The sequence below is a fragment of the Salvelinus namaycush genome, chromosome 6 (assembly GCF_016432855.1).
Source record: "Salvelinus namaycush isolate Seneca chromosome 6, SaNama_1.0, whole genome shotgun sequence".
Lineage (NCBI taxonomy): Eukaryota > Metazoa > Chordata > Actinopteri > Salmoniformes > Salmonidae > Salvelinus > Salvelinus namaycush.
Genome location: NC_052312.1, coordinates 3,606,527 through 3,633,259, shown reverse-complemented (window position 1 = coordinate 3,633,259; position 26,733 = coordinate 3,606,527). Strand labels below are relative to the sequence as shown.

The 26,733-nt window shown below is 43.5% G+C and overlaps 1 protein-coding gene across 1 annotated transcript in view; it reads left to right on the top strand.

Moving 5' to 3' along the window:
- LOC120049455 (arf-GAP with Rho-GAP domain, ANK repeat and PH domain-containing protein 2-like) overlaps nucleotides 1-26,733 on the top strand; it is a 107,719-nt gene that overhangs the window by 17,013 nt on the left and 63,973 nt on the right. Inside the window, exon 3 of the mRNA XM_038995720.1 lies at nucleotides 23,783-23,927. Within this exon, the coding sequence (XP_038851648.1) occupies nucleotides 23,783-23,927 (145 nt within the window). The remainder of the gene's footprint in view (nucleotides 1-23,782; nucleotides 23,928-26,733) is intronic.

Here is a 26,733-nt window from a genome sequence, read left to right as displayed (position 1 = left end):
ACGGATGGCTCAGATGGCGCTGGGCAGACGGATGGCTCAGATGGCGCTGGGCAGACGGATGGCTCAGATGGCGCTGGGCAGACGGATGGCTCAGATGGCGCTGGGCAGACGGATGGCTCAGACGGCGCTGGGCAGACGGATGGCTCAGACGGCACTGGGCAGGCAGGCAGCTCAGACGGCGCTGAGCAGGCAGGCAGCTCAGACGACGCTGGGCAGACGGATGGCTCAGACGGATCTGGGCAGGCAGGCGGCTCAGACGGCGCTGGGCAGGCAAGCAGTGCAGGCGGCGTTGAGCAGACGAGCAGTACAGGCGGCGTTGGGCAGACGGCCGACTCTGACCTGCTGAGGCGCACAGTAGGCCTGGTGCGTGGTGCCGGAACTGGTGGTACCGGACTGGAGACACGCACCTCAAGGCTAGTGCGGGAAGCAGGAACAGGGCACACTGGAATCTCGAGGCGCACTATTGGCCTGGTGCGTGGTACCGGAACTGGTGGTACCGGGCTGAGGGCACGCACCTCAGGGCGAGTGCGGGGAGAAGGAACAGTGCGTACAGGACTCTGGAGACGCACAGGAGGCTTGGTGCATGGTGTAGGCACTGGTGGTACTGGACAGACTGGACCGTGAAGGCGCACCGGAGGTCTTGAGAGCAGGGCTGGCACCATCCGCCCTGGCTGGATCTTCACCCTAGCCCGGCAGATGTGGGGAGCTGAGATGTTGCGCACCGGGCTAAGCACACGCACCAGGGACACCGTGCGCTCCACCGCATAACACGGTGCCTGCCCGGTACGACGCCCTCTCTCTCCACTGGAAGCCCGGCTGGGAGAGCTGTAGCGCCGAGCTGGCAGAGGACGTGCAGGGCTAGGGAGGCGCACAGGAGGCCTGGTGCGTGAGGCTGGCACAGTCTTAACCAGACGGCTAGCACGCACCTCAGGACGAGTATGGAGAGCTGTTCCCGGTGACATCAACTCCCCGACACGTTCAGTCGGGCGGATGTCGTGCCTCATGCACCAAACCAGCACCTCCCTCATAACTCTCTCCTCCAATTTCCCCATTAACTCATTCACTGTCTCTGCGTCGCTCACCTCCAATTCCGCCCTGACCGGCTCCTTACGGTAAGCAGGGGGAGTTGGCTCAGGTCTGACTCCTGACTCTGCCACACTCCCCGTGTGCCCCCCCCCCCAAGAAATGTTTGGGGCTGCCTCTCGGGCCTCCAGCCGCTCTGCCGTGCGAGCGCCTCATAATAGCGCCTCTCCGCCTTCGCTGCCTCCAGCTCTTCTTTGGGGCGGCGATATTCCCCTGGCTCTGCCCAGGGTCCTTTGCCGTCTAATTCGTCCTCCCATGTCCATTCCTCCAAATAGTGCAGCCTCTCCTGCTGCTGCTGCTGCTGCTGCTGCAGCCTCTCCTGCTGCTGCTGCTTGGTCCGGGTTAGGTGGGTGGTTCTGTCATGGCTTTCTTCCTGGGATGAAGGAGAGGACCAAAATGCAGCGCAGTTAGTGTTCAACATGTTTAATATAACGAACTGTGAACACTTACAACAATACAAAACAACAAACGTGAAAACCGAGACAGTCCTATCTGGTGCAGAACACAAACACAGAGACAGGAAACAACCACCCACAATCCCCAACACAAAACAAGCCACCTATATATGATTCTCAATCAGGGACAACGATTGACAGCTGCCTCTGATTGAGAACCATATTAGGCTGAACACAGAAACAGACAAACTAGACACACAACATAGAATGCCCACCCCAACTCACGCCCTGACCATACTAAACAAATACAAAAACAAGGGAAAACAGGTCAGGAACGTGACAGGTCTGTTGCAATACATTTGCAAAATAAAAAAATAAAAAAAGTTTTCGCTTTGTCATTGTAGTGTATTGTGTGTAAATTGATGACGAAAACAATACATTATATCAATTTTAGAATAAGGCTGTAAAGGAACAAAATGTGGAAAAAGGGAAAGGGGTCTGAATACTTTCCGAAAGCACAGTATCCCCCTCTTTCTCTCCCCCCCTCCCCCTCCTCCACAAGCCTCTCCTATATCAATAGAGAGAGGAGAGTGAACAGTTGTGTAGATGAACGTCATATAGATACACCGTTGGGGAATTGTAAGAGCGAGTGGTCAAGGAAGCTTCCACATTTCTATCGTCCTCTGAGTGAGACATCAACAACATCGTACTAATGGTGGTAAAACAGTGAGCTTCATTCTCTGTTCTGCTTTATGCTGATGAGTTTCAGTGGGTTTGGAAGCTGTATTAGCTAACAGCTTTGTGTAGAGAGCCACCTTATTAGAAACTCAATGGACTTTTGTTACAATATAAACTTTGCAGTTAGCCTTATACAGCTCTCTGTTTCTTTGTGCGGAAAGAATACAGGGCTGTGGTGATCATTACATTTTTTCTGCCGGTGATTGTCACGTAAATAACTGCCTGTCTCACGGTAATTGACTGTTAATTAACATAAACACATTTAGCATCTCCTGGCTTCCATGCATATCCTTTCTTGCCACTGATGCAGACCTTTGGAACATGTACATTTTAATACATCCATGTAATATAACCTACACCTTCACAATAAATCCATTATTTATTTTAGACGGGTCTAAAGAAACATGATATGAAGAAAATGTAGTCTATTTCAGAAGAACAGAATAGCATACTCTGAGTTGTCCTTATGTCCTGATCTGGCTATGCCATATGGCTGTGGGCTTATATGATTTAGCAGACAAGATTAGCTTTGAATTCCGTGGCATTATTTTATATTGTTTTATAGTTTGATGAATACAATTGAACATAGCTGAATAAAATAGAAAGGATTTTTTATCCAAATGATTTGAGGGAGTGCAGCTATTCTGTGAGTGCTTAATAAATAACAGGTACTCCGATATTGTCACGATCGTTACAAGGAAAGGACCAAGGCGCAGCGTGCGTAGAGTTCCACATATTTTAATAAATTGAAACTCACCAAACAAAACAAACAAGCACAAACGAAACATGACGTTCTGGGCTGCTCACAGGCAGCTACACAATCACAAGATCCCACAAAGCACAAAGGGAAAGGCTGCCTAAATTTGATCCCCAATCAGAGACAACGATAAACAGTTGCCTCTGATTGGGAACCATAACAGGCCAACAACGACATATAAATGCCTAGATGACCCACCCTAAATCACACCACGACCTAACCAACATAGAGAATAAAAGCTCTCTATGGTCAGGGCGTGACAGTACCCCCCCCCCCCCCCCCCAAAAGGTGCGGACTCCGGCCGCAAAACCTGACTCAATAGGGGAGTGTCCGAATGGGCATCTACCGTCGGGGGCGGCTCCGGTGCGGGGCGAAGTGCCCACTCCGCTCGTGGACACGTCATCGGAGGAATTGGACCGTGGCTTGTCGCCGGAAGAACCAGACCGTGTGCCGTCTCAGGAGGTTCCGGACTGTGGACCGTCGTAGGAGGTTCCGGACTGTGGACCGTCGTCGGAGGTTCCGGACTGTGGACCGTCGTCGGAGGTTCCGGACTGTGGACCGTCGTCGGAGGTTCCGGACTGTGAAAAGTCGCCGGAAGCTCTGGACTGGGAACTGTCGCCGGAAGCTCTGGACTGGGAACTGTCGCCGGAAACTCTGGACTGGGAACTGTCGCCGGAAACTCTGGACTGTGGAGTGGGACCGGTACAGGTGGCACCGGGCTGATGACACGCACCTCAGGGCGAGTGCGGGGAGGAGGCACAGGACCTACTGGACTGTGGAGGCACACTGGAGGCCTGATGCGTGGGACCGGTACAGGTGGCACCGGGCTGATGACACGCACCTCAGGGCGAGTGCGGGGAGGAGGCACAGGACGTACTGGACTGTGGAGGCGCACTGGAGGGCGTGACAGATATGCTTAATTTAGAGTTATTTTTGTCAATTTAGTTGTGATACAAACGTTGGGCTATATGTTTAGATGTTTTATACATTCTAAGGCTGCATGATGCGACTCTAATGATGATTTGAAAATAGTTGCATGAAAGCCATGAGGTCTCCTTGTTTTTCTGAGCAAGCTGTACACACTTCATCAGTCTCTCATTCACAATTTGTAGAGCACTTGATAATGTCTCCCGGTGGGCGGGGGGGGGGGGATTCCATTCCTTTTGCGGTCAGTCGCCATTGTGCCCTTGGACTGAATAATAATTATAATTCACTTCTCCCAGCTGGGTGCTCCGAAGCATGGCTCTCTGTCACGTGATCTGGTCTTTCTCACAGGCTACGAGTGAAGACAGACACATTGGGGATGCAACTGTGTGTGTCCTTATCCAATTCCAAGGCTCATATTAAAGATATTGGAAGAACAGTCCACATTTACTTTTCGTAAGCCAACAAGATGATTATGCCTAACAAACAGCAAAAGGACTAGCCTATGTCAATCTACTGTCACCCATAGTACAAAGGTTTAACTAATCTATTCTGTGTGAGAAATACATATTCCACACATAGTGTCGTGTCTCTACTATGGATTAAATGATATATGACATGCTATTTTATCAAATCAATTCTCTGTAATTAATATTACCTGATTAACTTCTAGTTCCTCCCAAACCCGGATCCGGGAGCACCCCCATCAGTAAAAAAGCTGACTAGCATAGCCTAGCATAGCGTCACAAGTAAATACTAGCATCTAAATATCATTAAATCACAAGTCCAAGACACCAGATGAAAGATACACATCTTGTGAATCCAGCCATCATTTCTGATTTTTAAAATGTTTTACAGGGAAGACACAATATGTAAATCTATTAGCTAACCACGTTAGCAAAAGACACCACTTTTTTTACTCCACCAGTTTTTTACTCCATCAGTAGCTATCACAAATTCGTCCAAATAAAGATATAAATAGCCACTAACCAAGAAACAACTTCATCAGATGACAGTCTGATAACATATTTATTGTATAGCATATGTTTTGTTAGAAAAATTTGCATATTTCAGGTATAAATCATAGTTTACATTGCAGCTACAATCAGAAATTGCACCGAAAGCAGACAGAATAATTACAGACACCAACGCCAAATAACTAAATACTCATCATAAAACATTTCTGAAAAATACATAGTGTACAGCAATTGAAAGACAGGCATCTTGTGATTCCAGCCAATATTTCCGATTTATCAAGTGTTTTACAGCGAAAACACAATAGAGCGTTATATTAGCTTACCACAATAGCCAAAAACACAAGCAATTTCCCAGTAGCAAAAGTTAGCGATCGTAACAAACAAGCAAAAGATATATAATTTTTGACTATCCTTGATTTTCTTCATCAGATGACAGTCCTATAACATCAGGTTATACATACACTTATGTTTTGTTCGAAAATGTGCATATTTAGAGCTGAAATCAGTGGTTACACATTGTGCTAACTTAGCTACTTTTTCCACAACGTCTAAACAGCAACGATATTTTTCTGACACTTTTTCTGACACACATATTCTGACCAAATAGCTATTCATAAACATAAGTAAAAAATACATGTTGTATAGGAAATGATAGATCCATTAGTTCTTAATGAAATCGCAGTGTTAGAATTCTAAAAAATAACTTCATTACGACATCCAGCTTCGGTATAGCTGAGTACCCCAAAGTTGGGCGCCCACGACTAATTCACATGCACGACAGATATATGAATTAGCATCATAAAATGTTTCTTACTTTTGGTGATCTTCCATCAGAATGTTGTAGAAGGTGTCCTTTGTCAAGAACAGTCGTTGTTTGGATTTAAAACGTTCATTTTCCCTCTCGATTTAGCACGCGCACTTGCCAAGTGGCACAAAGCTCTCCAAGTCAACAAACGGAAGAGAACGGAACACGGCAAAACTCCCGAAAAATTTTCAATAATCTGATGAAACTATATTGAAAAAACATACTTTACAATGATATGGTCACATGTATCAAATAAAATCATAGCCGGAGATATTAGTCGTCCATAACGACAGCTAAACAGAAGGCAAATCCATGTCCCCTTTCGCGCGCTCCAGAAAACAGAAAATGGACGGTCACGTCCTACAAAGAGCTTTTATTCCACCTCAGACCAAGATAAACACGAAATTTCTTCTCTCACCGCCTCTTGACATCCAGGGGAAGGTGTATGAAGTGCACGTAGACTCTTACGTATCATGCCCATGTATAGGCAGGAAGTAGAACAGAGCATCGATTTCAGATTTTCCACTTCCTGGTCAGGAAGTTTGTGCCAAATGAGTTCTGTTTGACTCACAGATATAATTCAAACGGTTTTAGAAACTAGAGAGTGTTTTCTATCCAATAGTAATAATAATATGCATATTGTACGAGCAAGAATTGAGTACGAGGCCGTTTGAAATGGGCACCTTTTATCTGGCTACTCAATACTCCCCCTGCAGCCCAAACAGGTTAATGAAAGAGTAGGAAGACTTAGGAAAAAAGGATTGGGTCTCTATCAGACCTTATGAAGCTATGCTATCGTAAATACAGAATCTTATGCATTCTAAATAACCGCCCATTCGGAAAAGGAAAATGCGGATAGGTTGTTGTCTGTTGTCGTGTGGTAGAACGGATACGTTGTAGTACCGTTGTAGTTCTGAAGAGATTGTCCATCCTTTCCTAAGCCACGTACGTTTACAGCTGCTGCTGATAACTCAACGTCTAGGATGTATCCCTTCTTTAGTGAATAAAAGTTCAAAGTTTATACCAAGTTGCCATACTCAGCTCATGCTATATTCTGGCTGGTGTAGTTGACATTCCTCCTTCCAGCGTGGTGATCGGCACCTTAACGTAGAAATTAGCCCTTGTAAACGTATGGACACCAGTCCTCACGTCGTCGGGAACTCCAGGTAGACTTTCGTCAAAGGGACATTGTAGTGGGGGAGAGCTTGTGTGTTTCATGGTTCTCAACCAATGTCTCTCCACTTGGGTGGGGCCACTGAGTAGGCGTAGTTCACTTATGAATACAATTCTCTAATTTAAAAGCTAAAATTATATTTAATCTTTTCACAAATAGTTTCATATTTAAACATTTAAATTGCACAACAATTTCATGTGAATCTGATAACTAGAATGTGTCGACTTTCCAAGATACAGTTTATGTCGTCCTATCATCAGATATAATGTCCCAGACAAAAACTGATCTAACATCATATTCTTTAAGTACCAACGGACACTTTCAACTGGTTGGATTACGGAAATATTGTTCTGTCCCCAACCTTTTGATGTTACAATACTCTATGATAACAAAGGTCTTTCCAAGAGTCCATTCTGTAGAGTAGAGAGAGAAAAGGGGGAAAGGTATTTCTAGGGTCATAAACCTCACCAACAGGGCAAGGTCATGATAATAGTCTGGGGCAGTTGTGGGATGCGATAGATCCCAAATTAATTCAACCACTAGCATAAACAAATTACACATTTTTTAAGCAATGAGGCTGAGGAAACAGATCAGAACACTTTGCTCAAAATGTTGATAAACTATGAGGCTATTTCTTCACATTATCAGCGAATCAATGCCACACAACAGTAGGCTATAAGCGTGAATGTTCCATTAGTGGGAAAACACCATTATCAAAACAACAATATGCATGTATTGCTTTTATTATACAGGTGTGTCTTTATGGTCCAAATGATTTTCCCCAAACTTGAAACTCATGTACTGCGTATGTACTGTATGACAGTTAGGCTCTACACCCCTGTAAAACGGATTCATGTGCTTAATTTGAATAAGTTATTTGGCCATTTTATTTGTGACACAAAGCAAAACATATAGACCTATGGGCTAGGCTACATGAGGTGTGCGACTATGACTTGAAAATGTCCCCCAAAAAAGGCATGCGCTGGTTCTTGTGATCGGCTAATATTATCACCCATCAGACTATTCTTCATTTAATCTTGTCTTTACATATACTAAATAATATATATGTGAAATTTGTTTTGATTTTGAATGGACCATTGTCATGCACCTCGAAACAGGGACAGGGGGGAAAATACATGTCATCTATGCACTGAAATAGCTCATGGAGGACACTTTTCCTGTGGTTCATTTTCATGCCAGCCAGGTAGGCAATATTCCTGTCGTAAAGAGAAGCAATGTGCTTAATGTTAGGAAAGTTGAGAAATAAATATAGTAGGCCTAGCCTATAGAAAGCTGATGGGATCCTCCTCTTTTTAGAGGCCATCATCACTCTGTTTCCTCCCGCAGTTGCATAGCCTATGGAAATGTTACGCAACATGAGCTGATGGATTCTCATGAAGTGTTTGATTAGATTTTCGATTACATTTGCATTGATGTCAGAGTGATTAGAGGGACAATAGAGTGCTGAGTACCAGGCAGTTAGGAAGTTTGGTAGGCTACTAATGACCAGCAGCTGTGTAATTTGTGTAATTTGACTGCTGTCTGCATGTCTGGTGACCGCCGGTGTGACAGTAATAAGGTCACCGTAACACGTACTCGTGGATACCATTTTAATGTCTCGGTGTCCAGTCAGAAGTAAGTTAGAGGTCGTTTCACGAGCCAATGCTAGCGATAGTTAGCAGCTTCCTTCAAACCTCGCGCAGAGACATAACACTGGTATCCAGGAGTTCATCTGATTCTGGGGAAGTAGATAAAGGGCCTCATTATTAAAATCCTGAACTATCCCTTTAATGGCGTGACTGTAGCAAGTGGCTATTGAAAAGGTAAAAGGGGCTGGCTTAAACTATGCCTTTCATCTTCTGAAAACAGGAAGAGGAAGTGCTGCCTTTGTGAAAGGAGGGAGGGAGAGAATATATGTTTTAGTGTAGTGTACTCCTGGATGTCTTTAGAGCTTCTCAAGTTAATGGTTTAATGGTCTAATAGATACCCAACCACTCACTCACCCACCCACCCACTCACCCACCAAATTACTCACCCACTCACCCACCAAATTACCCACCCACCCACTCACCCACCAAATTACTCACCCACTCACCCACCAAATTACGCACCCACTCACCCACCCACTCACTCACTCACCCACCCACCCACTCACCTACCAAATTACTCACCCACTCACCCACCAAATTACTCACCCACCCACCCACTCACCCACCAAATTACTCACCCACTCACCCACCAAATTGTGCACCCACTCACCCACCCACCCACTCACTCACTCACCCACCCACCCACCAAATTACTCACTCACCCACTCACCCACCCAACCACTCACTCACCCACCAAATTACTCACCCACTCACCCACCCAACCACTCACTCACCCACCCACCCACTCACCCACCAAATTACTCACCCACTCACCCACCCAACCACTCACTCACCCACCCACCCACTCACCCACCAAATTACTCACCCACTCACCCACCAAATTACTCACCCACTCACCCACCCAACCACTCACTCACCCACCCACCCTCTCACCCACCAAATTACTCACCCACTCACCCATGGCTTGATGTTTTATAGATACACCACAGCTCTTAATAATGTGTAAGGCAGCGATGGTGGTTTAATAAATGCACAGTGAGTAGCGGTGGGAACGACTTTAAGTAGAGAACCTTCAGGTTTCTTCTCCTCTCCCAGAGACATCAACTCCAATAGGCAGCCTCTTTACCTCCCTCTCGTTGATGTGAGCTATATTGAGCAGACGGGGGTCGGAAATACATTTGGGGGAAATGTGTTTGGGTTTTACCAGAGACATACTTTGGAGCTGGTCTTTGTTGATGGAAATGCAATGTTGTATAGTCCAATGTTCCAGTGGCAGTAGTCAAGATACAGAAAATATAATATATTGAGACACAATATGCCATGAATCCCTTCTTCATTTGATGGTGAATTGTTGGTTGTTTGTGTTCAAGGCAAGGTATTTACAGGTAACTACTGAGGTGAATGGTCGGTTGTTTGTTTTCAAGGCAAGGTATTTACAGGTAACTACTGAGGTGAATGGTTGGTTGCTTGTGTTCAAGGCAAGGTATTTACAGGTAACTACTGAGGTGAATGGTTGGTTGTTTGTGTCCAAGGCAAGGTATTTACAGGTAACTACTGAGGTGAATGGTTGGTTGTTTGTGTTCAAGGCAAGGTATTTACAGGTAACTACTGAGGTGAATGGTTGGTTGCTTGTGTTCAAGGCAAGGTATTTACAGGTAACTACTGAGGTGAATGGTTGGTTGTTTGTGTTCAAGGCAAGGCATTTACAGGTAACTACTGAGGTGAATGGTTGGTTGTTTGTGTTCAAGGGAAGGTATTTACAGGTAACTACTGAGGTGAATGGTCGGTTGTTTGTGTTCAAGGCAAGGCATTTACAGGTAATTACTGAGGTGAATGGTCGGTTGTTTGTGTTCAAGGGAAGGCATTTACAGGTAACTACTGAGGTGAATGGTCGGTTGTTTGTGTTCAAGGCAAGGTATTTACAGGTAACTACTGAGGTGAATGGTTGGTTGTTTGTGTTCAAGGCAAGGTATTTACAGGTAACTACTGAGGTGAATGGTTGGTTGTTTGTGTTCAAGGCAAGGTATTTACAGATGGCTACTGAGGTGAATGGTTGGTTGTTTGTGTTCAAGGCAAAGTATTTACAGGTAACTACTGAGGTGAATGGTTGCTTGTTTGTGTTCAAGGCAAAGTATTTACAGGTAACTACTGAGGTGAATGGTTGCTTGTTTGTGTTCAAGGCAAAGTATTTACAGGTAACTACTGAGGTGAATGGTTGCTTGTTTGTGTTCAAGGCAAAGTATTTACAGGTAACTACTGAGGTGAATGGTTGCTTGTTTGTGTTCAAGGCAAAGTATTTACAGGTAACTACTGAGGTGAATGGTTGCTTGTTTGTGTTCAAGGCAAAGTATTTACAGGTAACTACTGAGGTGAATGGTTGCTTGTTTGTGTTCAAGGCAAAGTATTTACAGGTAACTACTGAGGTGAATGGTTGCTTGTTTGTGTTCAAGGCAAAGTATTTACAGGTAACTACTGAGGTGAATGGTTGCTTGTTTGTGTTCAAGGCAAAGTATTTACAGGTAACTACTGAGGTGAATGGTTGCTTGTTTGTGTTCAAGGCAAAGTATTTACATGTAACTACTGAGGTGAATGGTTGCTTGTTTGTGTTCAAGGCAAAGTATTTACAGGTAACTACTGAGGTGAATGGTTGCTTGTTTGTGTTCAAGGCAAAGTATTTACAGGTAACTACTGAGGTGAATGGTTGCTTGTTTGTGTTCAAGGCAAAGTATTTACAGGTAACTACTTAGTGTTAAATGTAATTGTTAACACAACACATAACAACCTTCATCCTTGTTGTGATTGGTTCAGTGTAGGGGTAAACAGGAAACCCAGTCCTCTGGAGCGTTACAGTCTTACTGTGAGTAGCTGTGTGAATGAGTATGCCTCCTCCACTCCCAGTCAGGTAGTCAAGGTGGGATGAGGGAGGGAGGCTGGGAAGGAAGGAGGGAGGGAGGATGACGGGAGGGAAGAAGAGAGGAAGTAACTGCCTGAAAGAGTGAGTGGCAGAATGTAAATGACACCTCTAATTTCTGATTTGTTTGTCTTTTCCTCTTGAGTGCTTCGTTCTACTCTGCTGTCTGCCACAGTGTATCAGAGAGCTCTTCTCTCTACTGTCTGCCACATTGTATCAGATAGCTTTTCTCTCTACTGTCTGCCACAGTGTATCAGAGAGCTCATCTCTCTACTGTCTGCCACAGTGTATCAGAGAGCTCTTCTCTCTACTGTCTGCCACAGTGTATCAGAGAGCTCTTCTCTCTCTGTCTGCCACAGTGTATCAGAGAGCTCTTCTCTCTACTGTCTGCCACAGTGTATCAGAGAGCTCTTCTCTCTACCATCTGCCACAGTGTATCAGAGAGCTCTTCTCTCTACTGTCTGCCACAGTGTATCAGAGAGCTCTTCTCTCTACCATCTGCCACAGTGTATCAGAGAGCTCTTCTCTCTACTGTCTGCCACAGTGTATCAGAGAGCTCTTCTCTCTACTGTCTGCCACAGTGTATCAGCGAGCTCTTCTCTCTACTGTCTGCCACAGTGTATCAGAGAGCTCTTCTCTCTACTGTCTGCCACATTGTATCAGAGATCTCTTCTCTCTACGTTCTGATGTCTCAGAGAGCTCTGCTTGGCATCCGACTGCAAGGCGCTACAGAGGGTAGTGCGTACCACCCAGTACGTCACTGGTGCCAAGCTCTCTGCCATCCAGGACCTTTATACTAGATCTATCTTGTTGCCTAGTTACTTTACCCGTACCTCAATTACCTTGTACCCCTTCACATCGACTCAGTACTGGTACTCCCTCTACATAGCCATGTTATTTTCTACTCCCTCTACATAGCCATGTTATTTTCTACTTCCTGTATATAGCCATGTTATTTTCTACTTCCTGTATATAGCCATGTTATGTTCTACTTCCTGTATATAGCCATGTTATTTTCTACTTCCTGTATATAGCCATGTTATTTTCTACTCCCTGTATATAGCCATGTTATTTTCTACTTCCTGTATATAGCTATGTTATTTTCTACTTCCTGTATATAGCCATGTTATTTTCTACTTCCTGTATATAGCCATGTTATATTCTACTCCCTGTATATAGCCATGTTATTTTCTACTTCCTGTATATAGCCATGTTATTTTCTACTTCCTGTATATAGCCATGTTATATTCTACTCCCTGTATATAGCCATGTTATTTTCTACTTCCTGTATATAGCCATGTTATTTTCTACTTCCTGTATATAGCCATGTTATTTTCTACTCCATTCTACTCCATGTTATTTTTATGTGTATTTATTCCTTTTTTCACTATGTCAATTTTCTTGTATCTTAAAGAAATATATATCTATATATACAGTACCAGTCAAAAGTTTGGACACATACTTATTCAAGGGTTTTTCTTTATATGTACTATTTTCCACATTGTAGAATAATAGTGAAGACATCAAAACTATTAAATAACACTATGAAGTAACCAAAAAGTATTAAAAAAAATAATAATCTATTTTAGATTTTAGATTCTTCAATGTAGCCACCCTTTGCCTTGATGACAGCTTTGCACACGCTTGGCATTCTCTCAACAAGCTTCATGAGGTAGTCACCTGGAATGTATTTCAATTAAAAGGTGTGCCTTGTTAAAAGTTAATTTGTGGAATTTCTTTCCTCCTTAATGTGTTTGAGCCAATCAGTTGTGTTGTGACAAGGTAGGGGTGGTATACAGAAGATAGCCATGTTTGGTAAAATACCAAGTCCATATTATGGCAAGAACAGCTCAAATAAGCAAAGAGAAACAACAGTCCATCATTACTTTAAGACATGAAGGTCAGTCTATCCTGAAAATTTCAAGAACTTTTAAAGTTTCTTCAAGTGCAGTCGCAAAAACCATCAAGCACTATGATGAAACTGGCTCTCATGAGAACCACCACAGAAAGGAAGACCCAGAGTTACCTCTGCTGCAGAGGATAAGTTAATTAGAATTAACTGCACCTCAGAAATGCAGCCCAAATAAATGCTTCACAGAGTTCAAGTAACAGACACATCTCAACATCAACTGTTCAGAGGAGACTGCATGAATCAGGCCTTCATGGTTGAATTGCTGCAACGAAACCACTACTAAAGAACACCAATAATAAGAAGAGACTTGATTGGGCCAAGAAACATGAGCAATGGACATTAGACCGGTGGAAATCTGTCCTTTCGTCTGATGAGTCCAAATTTTAGATTTTTTGTTCTAACCGCCGTGTCATTGTGAGACGCAAAGTAGGTGAACGGATGATCTCCGCATGTGTAGTTCCCACCGTGAAGTGTGGAGGTGTGATGGTGTGGGGGTGCTTTACTGGTGACACTGTCTGTAATTTATTTAGAATTCAAGGCACACTTAACCAGCATGGCTACCACTGCATTCTGCAGCGATACACCAGCCCATCTGTTTGGGCTTAGTGGGGCTATCATTTGTTTTTCAACAGGACAATGACCCAACACACCTCTAGGCTGTGTAAGGGCTAATTGACCAAGAAGGAGAGTGGAGTGCTGCATCAGCTGACCTGGCCTCCACAATCACCCAACCTCAACCCAATTAAGACTGTTTGGGATGAGTTGGACCGCACAGTGAAGGAAAAGCAGCAGTGCTTAGTATATGTGGGAACTTATTCAAGACTGTTGGAAAAGCATCCCAAGTGAAGCTGGTTGAGAGAATGCCAAGAGTGTGCAAAGCTGTCACCAAGGAAAAGGGTGGCCTCTTTGAAGAATCTCAAATATATTTTGATTTGTTTAACACTTTTTTGGTTACTTCATGATTCCATATGTGTTATTTCATAGTTTTGATGTCTTCACTATTATTCTACAATGTAGAAAATAGTAAAAATAAAGAAAAACCCTGGAATGAGTAGTTTCAAACTTTTGACTCATACTGTATATATGTTTAAATGTCTTTGTGAATTAGAAATGTATATTTTATACCTGACTTGAGAGATCCAGACATTTAAAAAATATATATACTATCATCTTTTTGCCTTCCGATTTTAAATGTATTTTCCATTCAAAGGGACTTTTAAAGCATTCAGGGCTCAGATTTACATAGAGAAACAATGTCTTTGTTCTTAGATATTATGAAGGTTGAAGCCACATACTTTAAAACAATGTAATTTACTTTTTAATTAGTAATTTCATTACTTACATTTATTTCTGTCCCAAATAATCTTATAAAATCAGCTTGCCTACTCAAAAATCTGTGAGGGTCATAGCGCATTTCCCTAATCCCTTCATCACATTGTTCCATGGCTAAAATCATCTCGGGCTGCATCCAAAATGGTTCCCTAGTCCCTAGGGCCCTGGTCAAAAGTAGTGCACTATATAGTGTTTAAGGTGCCATTCCGGATGTATCCTAGGCCTGTTGATCTGACCTTAACTCTGGGTGGATAATGTTGTCTTCTCTGTCTCCTCTCCTCTGGTAATGCAATGAAGAGTGATTCCAGCTTGTTCTCTACCAACACAGACAGATCGTTCAGACCCTTACGATTGAGCTATTTACACTTTCAGCCCAACTGACATGCTGTATAGCAGATGTCTTCATCGCAAGATATTTTAGTCTGATGGTGGAAAGAGAGGGGGATAGAGGGAGGATACAGAGAGAGGGAAGATGGGAGGAAGGAGCGATGGAGGAGGGGAGGAAAGATGATGACTCATTGGAGGAGTGTGTAGTATGCTGTTTGAGTGTGGAGAACGGTGAATTTTTTTGTAGCGTTGATTATACGTTGGTTGTGCATCTTGTGGCAGACTAAATGTAGTGTTTTAACATGACGAAATGCACACATTTGCAAACCTACATCCAGATGTAGGATCTTCATTTGAGCCAGTTTGCTACAGTAGGAAAATAATCCTGCAGCAACAGGACGTTAATTATTATGTGGGTTATATTTAATGTACATTTTTTAATGTGGAAATTACAAACTTTAGATGCCTTTTTAAACCTCATGCACTACACGTTTCCATTTCCTGCCGTGCAGGAAAAGAGTGATCAAATTGTACAGGATGTTCCAACTCCCTTTTTCTCTTCTTCTTTTTAAATACTAGGGTGCTAATTAATAGGAGTTTATTAATTTATGTAGGTTATTTTCCTTTCTTCAAAACTCTTCCTAGTCCCTCTGTTCAGGTATTGTCTAATTGATTACGTCATCGGCCTGTTGATGACTTGATTAGCACAATCAATATCCCTATGGTGAACACTTTCAGAACATTTGACAAAAGAAGAAACCAGAGACTCTAAATTGCAGATATGTGGTCCCTTCCCATCCTCATTTGTCTGGAAACCGGTAATGTGGGGAGCAAGGAACTCGTTTGTCTGGAAACCGGTAATGTGGGGAGCAAGGAACTCGTTTGTCTGGAAACCGGTAATGTGGGGAACAAGGAACTCGTTTGTCTGGAAACCGGTAATGTGGGGAGCAAGGAACTCGTTTGTCTGGAAACCGGTAATGTGGGGAGCAAGGAACTCGTTTGTCTGGAAACCGGTAATGTGGGGAACAAGGAACTCGTTTGTCTGGAAACCGGTAATGTGGGGAACAAGGAACTCGTTTGTCTGGAAACCGGTAATGTGGGGAGCAAGGAACTCGTTTGTCTGGAAACCGGTAATGTGGGGAACAAGGAACTCGTTTGTCTGGAAACCGGTAATGTGGGGAACAAGGAACTCGTTTGTCTGGAAACCGGTAATGTGGTGAACAAGGAACTCGTTTGTCTGGAAACCGGTAATGTGGGGAACAAGGAACTTGTTTGTCTGGAAACCAGTAATGTGGGGAGCAAGGAACTCGTTTGTCTGGAAACCGGTAATGTGGGGAACAAGGAACTCGTTTGTCTGGAAACCGGTAATGTGGGGAACAAGGAACTCGTTTGTCTGGAAACCGGTAATGTGGGGAACAAGGAACTCGTTTGTCTGGAAACCGGTAATGTGGGGAGCAAGGAACTCGTTTGTCTGGAAACCGGTAATGTGGGGAACAAGGAACTCGTTTGTCTGGAAACCGGTAATGTGGGGAGGAAGGAACTCGTTTGTCTGGAAACCGGTAATGTGGGGAACAAGGAACTCGTGTGGAACATTAGCTAATTTGTAGACATCGGGCGGAGGCGGTTTTCTTTTGGTCGCCGCCCTAGTTTTCCCTAGCTACACTCTCTCTGGAGGTTGGTAGTGACCCCCCATGGCGCTCGACAACGCTGCGGGGCTCATCGTGTGTGTGTGTGTTTGTGTGCATGGGGAGGAGAACAGCTGGAGACGGGACGCAGCTGCCTGATTGTAAATCAGCTTGGTATTGTTCCCTCTACCATGCAGGGACTAGAGTAGTGCCGCACCACCCGTTAACTGTCAATGTGGAGCCTGCTGGTGGAAACAGAGAGAGAGACAAGCACACAGATATTCACTTTGGTGAATGCCGACGGTGGTGAGAGTGGCAGTGATGTCAGTTCCTGTCAGAAAGCCCTATACGAAAAGGGCAAATTCTGCCAATTTTTTTCCTCTCTCTGTTTCTTACCGTCCCTCGTTCAGCTGCAATTTAGCCCCCCGGTAGATTTCCCCCTGCCTGCGTGCGTGCGTCAAAGCAAAGCCTCGTCCCCCCCATTCCTCTCTCTCTTTCCTTTACCCTTCTCTCTGTCTGTCTCTCTCTGTCCCTTTCTTTCTCCCATTCGGTCTCTCTTTCCCATCCCCCTCTCTCTTCTCCCTCTGTCTTATCCCATACTCTCCTCTCCCCCTCTTAACCTCTCTCTCTCGCTCTTTCTCTTCTCCCTCTCTCAACCTCTCCTCATCTCTTCTCCTCTCCTCTATTTGACGGCCATAAACTAGTAATTTTCCCTGTAGGCCAGTAATGGGATGATTCTCTGGAAAAACCTTCCCTCCCTGATGTCTTCTCATTCATTTGTCAGGTCTGTCCGGAGCGTTCCTCCGCGCCCGTCATTACAGTCCTAGATTCCCGCTAGGGTTTCTCCCAACGCACCTGTCCATGGGATGGAGACTGGATGGGTTTTATTTCCTCATTGAGGTGAATGGAATTCTGTTGACTGTCAGCGGTAGAGGTCACACGGGTTCATAATACAGGAGAATTAAACTCTTTAAAAAGTCCCAATATGCAGTCTTTCACTGTTTAAACTAATAATAAGTGTTTCACACCATACATGCAACCGGGAGTGTCATTAGTCATCTAACCGATATTATCATACAATTTCATGCCATATGACTGTTCACATGCCCACTCTAATACCTAATGATTAAAGGCCTTATTTATATGAATTAATTAATCTCTGCATCCGTGTTTCCAGGTTCAGAAACAGCATTTGTCTTACAAAACTGCCTCTTAGCATTCAGGCAGAACAACAAAACAAGGTTTACAGTTTGTGACCAAAAGCAACTAGACTGCATTTTCATTCAACCATGCTTTCTCTCTGTATGTAAACCCTCTTATATACTAAGTTTACATGGCAGAGGTTTAGATGAGCTATCATCCCCAGGTCCAGAAGGAGACTGTTGTAGCCTGAATCTAAAACAATAACATAGGGAAGGGAAGGAAAGAAACACCAAACAACAAGAAAAACATCTGTTGAAGTGATAGACATGGCATTTTGGTGTGTCTGATAATATCGTCAAGACAACGGAAGCAGTTGTTGCAGGTAGATAGAATTGGTAATGACTTTAAATACCAGCTGTCACCACGGCAACTACGTGCATGGGAGGGGGGGGGTGACTATAAGTGGGATTTCACTTCAGAGTGTTATGGTAGTGGTGAGAAACAAGAATGGAGAATGGGGTCACATACCTAGCATTTTCTGAAATGTCATCTCTGGAAACATGACAACACTTTGGTAAGTTATTAGTGGAATGTTGTCCACAGTGTCTCTCACTCAGACAATACTTTACTATTGGAATGAACATTTGTAGTGTAAAAGTCAAGCAGGAAAGTGTTTCAAATCAAAGTGTATTTGTCACGTACAACAGGTGTAGACCTTACAGTGAAATGCTACCTTAACCAACAGTGCAATTTTTAAGTAAAAAAATAGGTATTAGGTGAACAATAGATAAGTAAAGGAATAAAGACAACAGTAAAAAGACAGTGAAAAATAACAGTAGCGAGGCTACAACAGTAGCGAGGCTACATACAGACATCGGTTAGTCGGGCAAATTGAGGTAGTATGTACATGTAGGTATGGTTAAAGTGACTATACATAAATGATGAACAGAGAGTAGCAGCAGCGTAAAAGAGGGTTTGGGGGGAGCAATGCAATTAGTCCGGGAAGCCTGGCACTCCGGTACCGGTTGCCATACAGGGAGTACAGGAGGGATCTGAGGGGGCCCCGTGTTGAAGATCACCACCTGGGGGCGACCCGTCAGGAAGTCCAGGATCCAGTTGCAGAGGGAGGTGTTTAGTCCCAGGATCCTTAGCTTAGTGATGAGCTTTGAGGGCACTATGGTGTTGAATGCTGAGCTGTAGTCAATGAATAGCATTCTCACATAGGTGTTCCTTTTGTCCAGGTGGGAAAGGGCAGTGTGGAGTGCAGTAGAGATTGCATCATCTGTGGTTCTGTTTGGGCGGTATTCAAATTGGAGTGGCTCTTGGGTTTCTGGGATAATGGTGTTAATGTGAGCCATTACCAGCTTTTCAAAGCACTTCAGCTCACGGCCGTGCTTCCCTTTGTAGTCTGTAATAGTCTGCAAGCCCTGCCACATAAAACGAGCGTCAGAGCCTGTGTAGTACGATTCGATCTTAGTCCTGTATTGGCGCTTTGCCTGTTTGATGGTTCGTCGGAGGGCATAGCAGGATTTCTTATAAGTTTCCGGGTTAGAGTCCCGCACCTTGAAAGCGGCAGCTCTACCCTTTAGCTCAGTGTGAATGTTGCCTGTAATCCATGGCTTCTGGTTGGGGTATGTATGTACAGTCACTGTGGTGGACGATGTCCTAGATGCACTTATTGATAAAGCCAGTGCCTGATGTGATGTATTCCTCAATGCCATCGGAAGAATCCCGGTTTGGTGGAAGAGAGGGTTGGAGAGATAAAAAGAGAGAAACCGGAAGAGGGAGATAACTTTTTCTATTTTTCATGTCGTCTATTAGAACAATATCTGACTCGTCACACGCTGTTTGACAAAGGAATCAATAATAAGCATATTCATGAGATGAAGAGAGTCGAAACTTTTGGAGTTGAAAACCAGTGTGTGTGTGTGTGTGTGTGTGTGTGTGTGTGTGTGTGTGTGTGTTTGCGTGCGCATGTCTGTTGGTGGCAGAAACAAAAAAGCAGATGTCGACAGTGACTTTGAAATCCAACATGACATGTTTTCATGAACTTCCTGCTTGTCAAGTAAATCGTCCTGAAACACATGTGTTCCCTCAGGCCTTCCAGAGATCAACTTTGTCTCTGTTGATAGAAACCTGCAGGGAGATTAGATTTATTTACTATTATTAGTATACTGGGTGTAAGTGTGTGTCAGTTTAAGATTAGGGAGGACCATTGTTTTGTATGTGCGTGGTCTTATTTCTATTACAGCCTATTGGATGACTGTTGTTCATATTCCATTCACCCAGCTCAATGTAACATCAACAGGTTTAGGCTACTACATGACACTGTACCCTTCATGAGGTTGTTACAAACTACTCAACAAATTCAAGTTTTTAATGTAGGTGCACAGGTCGAGAGACAAATTGGAGTAATCAATGGGACAGACAGTGACACATTCAATACTGCCTTGTACACTCTTGCCTGCATCTAACGTTCCGTTTGGCAACTAAAACAAGTTTATATTGGACAAATTCAGGTAGGTCCCTCCACGTTTCGCTCCGTTTGCTTCCGTTTCAGAAACGTTTTGCGACATAATGAATACACCCTTGATCACCCGCAGTTCACTTTCATAGCAGCCCACATACAGCATCATCAGTTTGCTCATTGTATAATTCCTTCTCGAATCCTCCCGCTCTCCTCCTCTTACCTTTTCCCCTTCAGTTGTGGAGTGCACAACACATCAGCTGTCTGTGACCGGGCGCAAAAACATATCCAAGCCAAACCTTCATACCATAACACTAACCGCTAACAACTACATCGTTGTCAATATACTAATATTAGAGTTAAAAACTTGAACCCAACAATCCAATCCATGTGTACAATCACGCAGTACAGTGTACGGCGGGCCCTGTTGGCAATAAATGTATACAAAACTGAAAAGCTTACCTTGACTTGAAAGTGCTACTGTGTTAAATAGCCTTAGCCAGCTAGCTAACAAGTAACATTCTGTTTAATATATATATAAAATGCATTCGGAAAGTATTCAGACCCCTTGACTTTTTCCACATTTTGTTACACTTCAGCCTTGTTCTAAAATTGATTACATCGTTTTCCCCCCTCATCAATCTACACACAATACCCCATAATGAAAAAGCAAAAACAGGTTTTTAGACATTTTTGCTAATATATAAAAACATGTCAACTTAAATATCACATTTACATAAGTATTCAGACCCTCTACTCAGTACTTTGTTAAATAACCTTTGGCAGTGATTACAGCTTTGAGTCTTATTGGGTATGATGCTACAAGCTTGGCACAACTCTATTTGGAGAGTTTCTCCCATTCTTCTCTGCAGATCCTCTCAAGCTCCTTCAGGTTGGATGGGGAGCGTCGCTGCATAGCTTTTTTCAGGTCTCTCCAGAGATGTTCGATCGGTTTCTCTTTCCAGGCTATTGCTGGACAACTCAAGGACATTCAGAGACTTGTCCCGAAGCCACTTCTGCATTTTAGTTTTAGTCTTGGCTGTGTGCTTAGGGTTGTTGTCCTGTTGGAAGGTGAACCTTCGCTCCAGTCAGGTCCTGAGTGCTCTGGAGCAGGTTTTCATCAATGATCTTTCTGTACTTTGCTCTGTTTATCTTACCCTCGATCCTGAGTAGTCTCCCAGTCCCTGCCACTGAAAAATACCCCCAAAGCATGATGCTGCCACCACCATGCTTCACTGTAGGGATGGTGCCAGGTTTCCTCCGTATGTGGCGCTTGGCATTCAGGCCAAATCGTTCAATGTTGGTTTCATCAGACCAGAGAATATTGTTTCTCGTGGTCTGAGAGTCTTTTTAAGTGCCTTTTATTGAGGAGTGGCTTCCGTCTGGCCACTCTACCATAAATGCCTGATTGGTGCTGCAGAGATGGTTGTCCTTCTGGAATGTTCTCCCATCTCCACAGAGGAACTCTATAGCTCTGTCAGAGTGACCATCAGGTTCTTGGTCACCTCCCTGACCAAGGCCCTTCTCCCTCGATTGCTCATTTTGGCTGGGCGGCCGTCTCTAGGAAGTCTCGGTTGTTCCAAACTTCTACCATTTAAGAATGATGAAGGCCACTGTGTTCTTGGGGACCTTCAAAGATGCAGAATAGTTTTGATACCCTTCCCCAGATCTGTGCCTTGACACAATCCTGTCTCTGAGCTCTACGAACAATTCCTCTGACCTCATGGCTTGGTTTTTGCTCGGACATGCACTGTCAACTGTGGGACCTTATATACACAGGTGTGTGCCTTTCCAAATCATGTCCAATCAATTGAATTTACCACATGTGGACTCCAATCAAGTTATAGAAACATCTCAAGGATGATCAATGGAAGCAAGATGCACCTGAGCTCAATTTTGAGTCTCATAGCAAAGGGTCTAGTTACTTATGTAAATAAGGTTCGGTTTTTTATTTTAATACATTTGCAAAAATGTCTATAAACCTGTTTTCATTTCGTCATTATGTGGTATTTTATGTAGATTGATGAGGAAAACAATTCATCCATTTTAGAATAAGGCTGTAACATAACAACATGTGGAAAAGGGGAAGAATGTGTCTGAATACTTTGAATGAACTGTATATATACAGTACCAGTCAAAAGTTTGGACACACTTACTATTACTATTTTCAACATTGTAGAATAATAGTGATGACAAAAAGGATGAAATAACACATATGGAATCATGTAGTAACAAAAAAGATTTAAACAAATAAAAATATGTTTTATATTTGTGATTCTTAAAAGTAGCCACCCTTTGCCTTGATGACAGCTTTGCACACTCTTGGCATTCTCTCAACCAGCTTCACCTGGAATGCTTTTCCAACAGTCTTGAAGGAGTTCCCACATATGCCGGATATCTGTTCTTTTGTCTGATGAGTCCAAATTTGAGATTTTTGGTTCCAACTGCCATTTCTTTGTGAGACACAGAGTAGGTGAATGGATGATCTCCACATGTGTGGTTCCCACCATGAAGCATGGAGGAGGAGGTGTGATGGTGTAGGGGTGCTTTGCTGGTGACACTGTCTGTGATTTATATAGAATTAAAGGCACACTTAACCAGCATGGCTACCACAGCATTCTGCTGCGATACACCTTCCCATCTGGTTTGCACTTAGTGGGACTATCATTTGTTTTTCAACAGGACAATGACCCAAAACACACCTCCAGGCTGTGTAAGGGCTATTTGACCAAGAAGGAGAGTGATGGAGTGCTGCATCAGATGACCTGGCCTCCACAATCACCTGACCTCAACCCAATTGAGTTGGGATGAGTTGGACCACAGAGTGAAGGAAAAGCTGCCAACAAGTGTCCAGTATATGTGGGAACTCCTGTTGGAAAAACATTCCAGGTGAAGACTGTTATAAAAACATTCCAGGTGAAGGCTGTTATAAAAACATTCCAGGTGAAGCTGGTTGAGAGAATGCCAAGCGTGTGCAAAAGTGTCATCAAGGCAAATGGTGGCTACTTTGAAGAATCTGAAATATACAATATATACACTTTTTTGGGTTAAAACATGATTCGATACAGTTATTTCATAGTTTTGATGTCTTCACTATTAGAAAATAGTACAAATAATGAAAAACCCTTTAATGAGTAGGTGTGTCGAAACTTTTGACTGGTTCTGCATTTCCCAAGCGAAGATTTTGCATTTTGCATTTTTTTGGGACTGTCTTGGAGCGGGTTCGTAATAAGTAAATGTGTGTGTGTTTCTGTGTGTGTTTCTCTGTGTGTTTCTCTGTGTGTGTTTCTGTGTGTGTTTCTCTGTGTGTGTCTCTTTGAAACGTGCGCTGCTAACAGTATATCCTCCTCCACTGTCCCTATACTGGGCACGAACCAGTGATCATCTGCTCGCAAACACACATGACCGCCCTCCTTGACAACGTACCAACCGTTTGAGCTATTGAAAAATATCTAATTAGATAGCCACATATCTACACATAGATAGCTGATAGCTGTGGAGCTTACTGTAGGTTTTTAACTCCGTTACATATGGTTATAGTGAACTAACACGTGTGTGTGTGTGTGTGTGTGTGTGTGTGTGTGTGTGTGTGTATGTTTCAGACATGGTGCGACGTTGGTGTACCCTGGAGGGGGGCTTCCTTAGCTATTATGAGAATGAACGGAGCCCCATGGCCACCGGCAGAGTGGACATCACTGAGGTGGTCAGTCTGGCCGTCAACAAAACAGAGACCATGACTGGAGCAGGGTATGGAGACACACACACACACACACACGCAAACACAGAAACACACAGAAACACACACACACACAGACACACACACACACACACACACACACACACACACACACACACACACACACACACACACACACACACACACACACACACACACACACACAGAAACCCCTCCCCCCCACACACACAGAGATACACACACACACACACATAGAAACACACACACATGCATTCACGCATACACACAAACTTTCTCTCACTCACACTCTTTGACACACCCCCCTTTTTGACCTTCTGAACTTACATAAAAAACTTCACTGCACATTTCATAATTGTATGAGGTGTATGTGTTGTAATGACATCACCAAAACTAGGTTAAAAGTGCAGAAACCACCAAGCCAATCCATCTTTGCAATGAACTTCTTATCAATTCAAAGTTGAGAAAAAAAAGTTGATAAGCTAAATCACTTACTATGAGGGACGTAAACTAAGACAGACAATGTGAACAGAAAAAACACTAGCTAATATATATATATAGTTGAAGTCGTTGTCCATTTGGAAGACCCATTTGCGACCAATCTTTAACTTCCTGACTGATGTCTTGAGATGTTGCTTCGATATATCCACATAATATCCATCCTCATGATGCCATCAATTTTGTGAAGTGCACCAGACCCTCCTGCAGCAAAGCACCCCCACGACATTATACTGCCATGGTTCACAGTTGGGATGGTGTTCTTCAGCTTGCAAGCCTCCCCCTTTTTCTATTATGGCCAAACAGTTCTATTTTTGTTCCATCAGACGAGAGAACATTTCTCCAAAATGTATGATCTTTTGCAGTTGAAAACTGTAGTCTGGCTTTTTTATGGTGGTTTTGGAGCAGTGGCTTCTTCCTTGCTGAGCGGCCTTTCAAGTTATGTCGGTATAGGACTTGTTTTACTGTGGATATAGATACTTTTTTACCTGTTTCCTCCAGCATCTTCAAATCAAATCAAAGTGTATTTGTCACGTGCGCCGAATACAACAGGTGTAGACCTTACAGTGAAATGCTTACTTACAGGCTCTAACCAATAGTGCAAAAAAGGTATTAGGTGAACAATAGGTAAGTAAAGAAATAAAACAACAGTAAAAAGACAGGCTATATACAGTAGTGAGGCTATAAGAGTAGCGAGGCTACATACAGACACCGGTTAGTCAGGCTGATTGAGGTAGTATGTACATGTAGATATGGTTAAAGTGACTTTGCATATATGATGAACAGAGAGTAGCAGTAGCGTAAAAGAGGGGTTGGCGGGTGGTAGGACACAATTCAATTGTGTCAATTCACAAGGTCCTTTGCTGTTGTTCTGGGATTGATTTGCACTTTTCGTTACATTTTAGTCATTTAGCAGACGCTCTTATCCAGAGCGACTTACAGTAGAGTGCATACATTTTATTACATTTTACATACTGAGACAAGGATATCCCTACCGGCCAAACCCTCCCTAACCCGGACGACGCTATGCCAATTGTGCGTCGCCCCAAGGACCTCCCGGTTGCGGCCGGCTGCGACAGAGCCTGGGCGTGAACCCAGCCCAGCCTGGGCGCGAACCCAGCGACTCTGGTGGCGCAGCTAGCACTGCGATGCAGTGCCCTAGACCACTGCGCCACCCGGGAGGTTTTCTTTTGATTTTCCCATGATGTCAAGCTGTCACGTTCCTGACCTGTTTTCTGTTAGTTTTGTATGTGTTAGTTGGTCAGGACGTGAGTTTGGGTGGGCAGTCTATGTTTTCTGTTTCTATGTTGGTTAATGGGTACCTAATATGGCTCTCAATTAGAGGCAGGTGGTTTTCATTTCCTCTGATTGAGAGTCATATTAAGGTAGGTGTTTTCACACTGTTTGTTGTGGGTGGTTGTCTCCTGTGTTAGTGTCTGTCTATGTTGCACCATACGGGACTGTTTCGGTTTGTTTGTTCATTTTGTTCGTTCGGTTTTTATGTAGTCATTTCCCTGTGCGTGCGTTCTTCGTGTTACATGTAAGTTCTTACGTCCAGGTTTTGTCTACATGCGTTTTGTTATTTTGTTAGTTAAGTCAAGTATAGTTTGTTTTCGTCTTGTTTAAATAAATATCATGTCATATCACAACGCTGCGCCTTGGTCGAATCACTACTCCTCCTCTTCGTATGAAGAGGAGGAGGAACACCGTTACACAAGCAAAGAGGCACTGAGTTTGAAGGTAGGCCTTGAAATACATCCACAGGTATACCTCCAATTGACTCAAATTATGTCATTTAGCCTATCAGAAGCTTCTAAAGCCATGACATAATTTTCTCGAATTTCCAAGCTGTTTCAAGGCACAGTCAACTTAGTGTATGTAAACTTGTGACCCAATGGAATTGTGATACAGTGAATTGTAAGTGAAATAATCTGTCTGTAAACAATTGTTGGAAAAATTACTTGTGTCATGCACAAAGTAGATGTCCTAACCGACTTGCCAAAACTATAGTTTGCTAATAAGAAATGTGTGGAGTGGTTGAAAAACAAGTTTTAATGACTCCAACCTAAGTGTAATGTAAACTTCCGACTTCAACTGTATATTCTCTGACTGCATTTAGGGAAAATATAGCTTGGCTTATCCGTTCGCTTCAAACATTTAAACAATGAGTAATCATTCTGAAGAGGGGGCCATTATGCAATTTCTGAGTGTGTGCATGTACGTGCACCAAATATGTGTGTGCATATGTCCATTTCTTGTGTGTGTGTGTGTGTGTGGTTCAAATAATGGGTCCATTAATACCCCAGCAGATGTTATGGAGAGGGAACAATGTCTTGATTT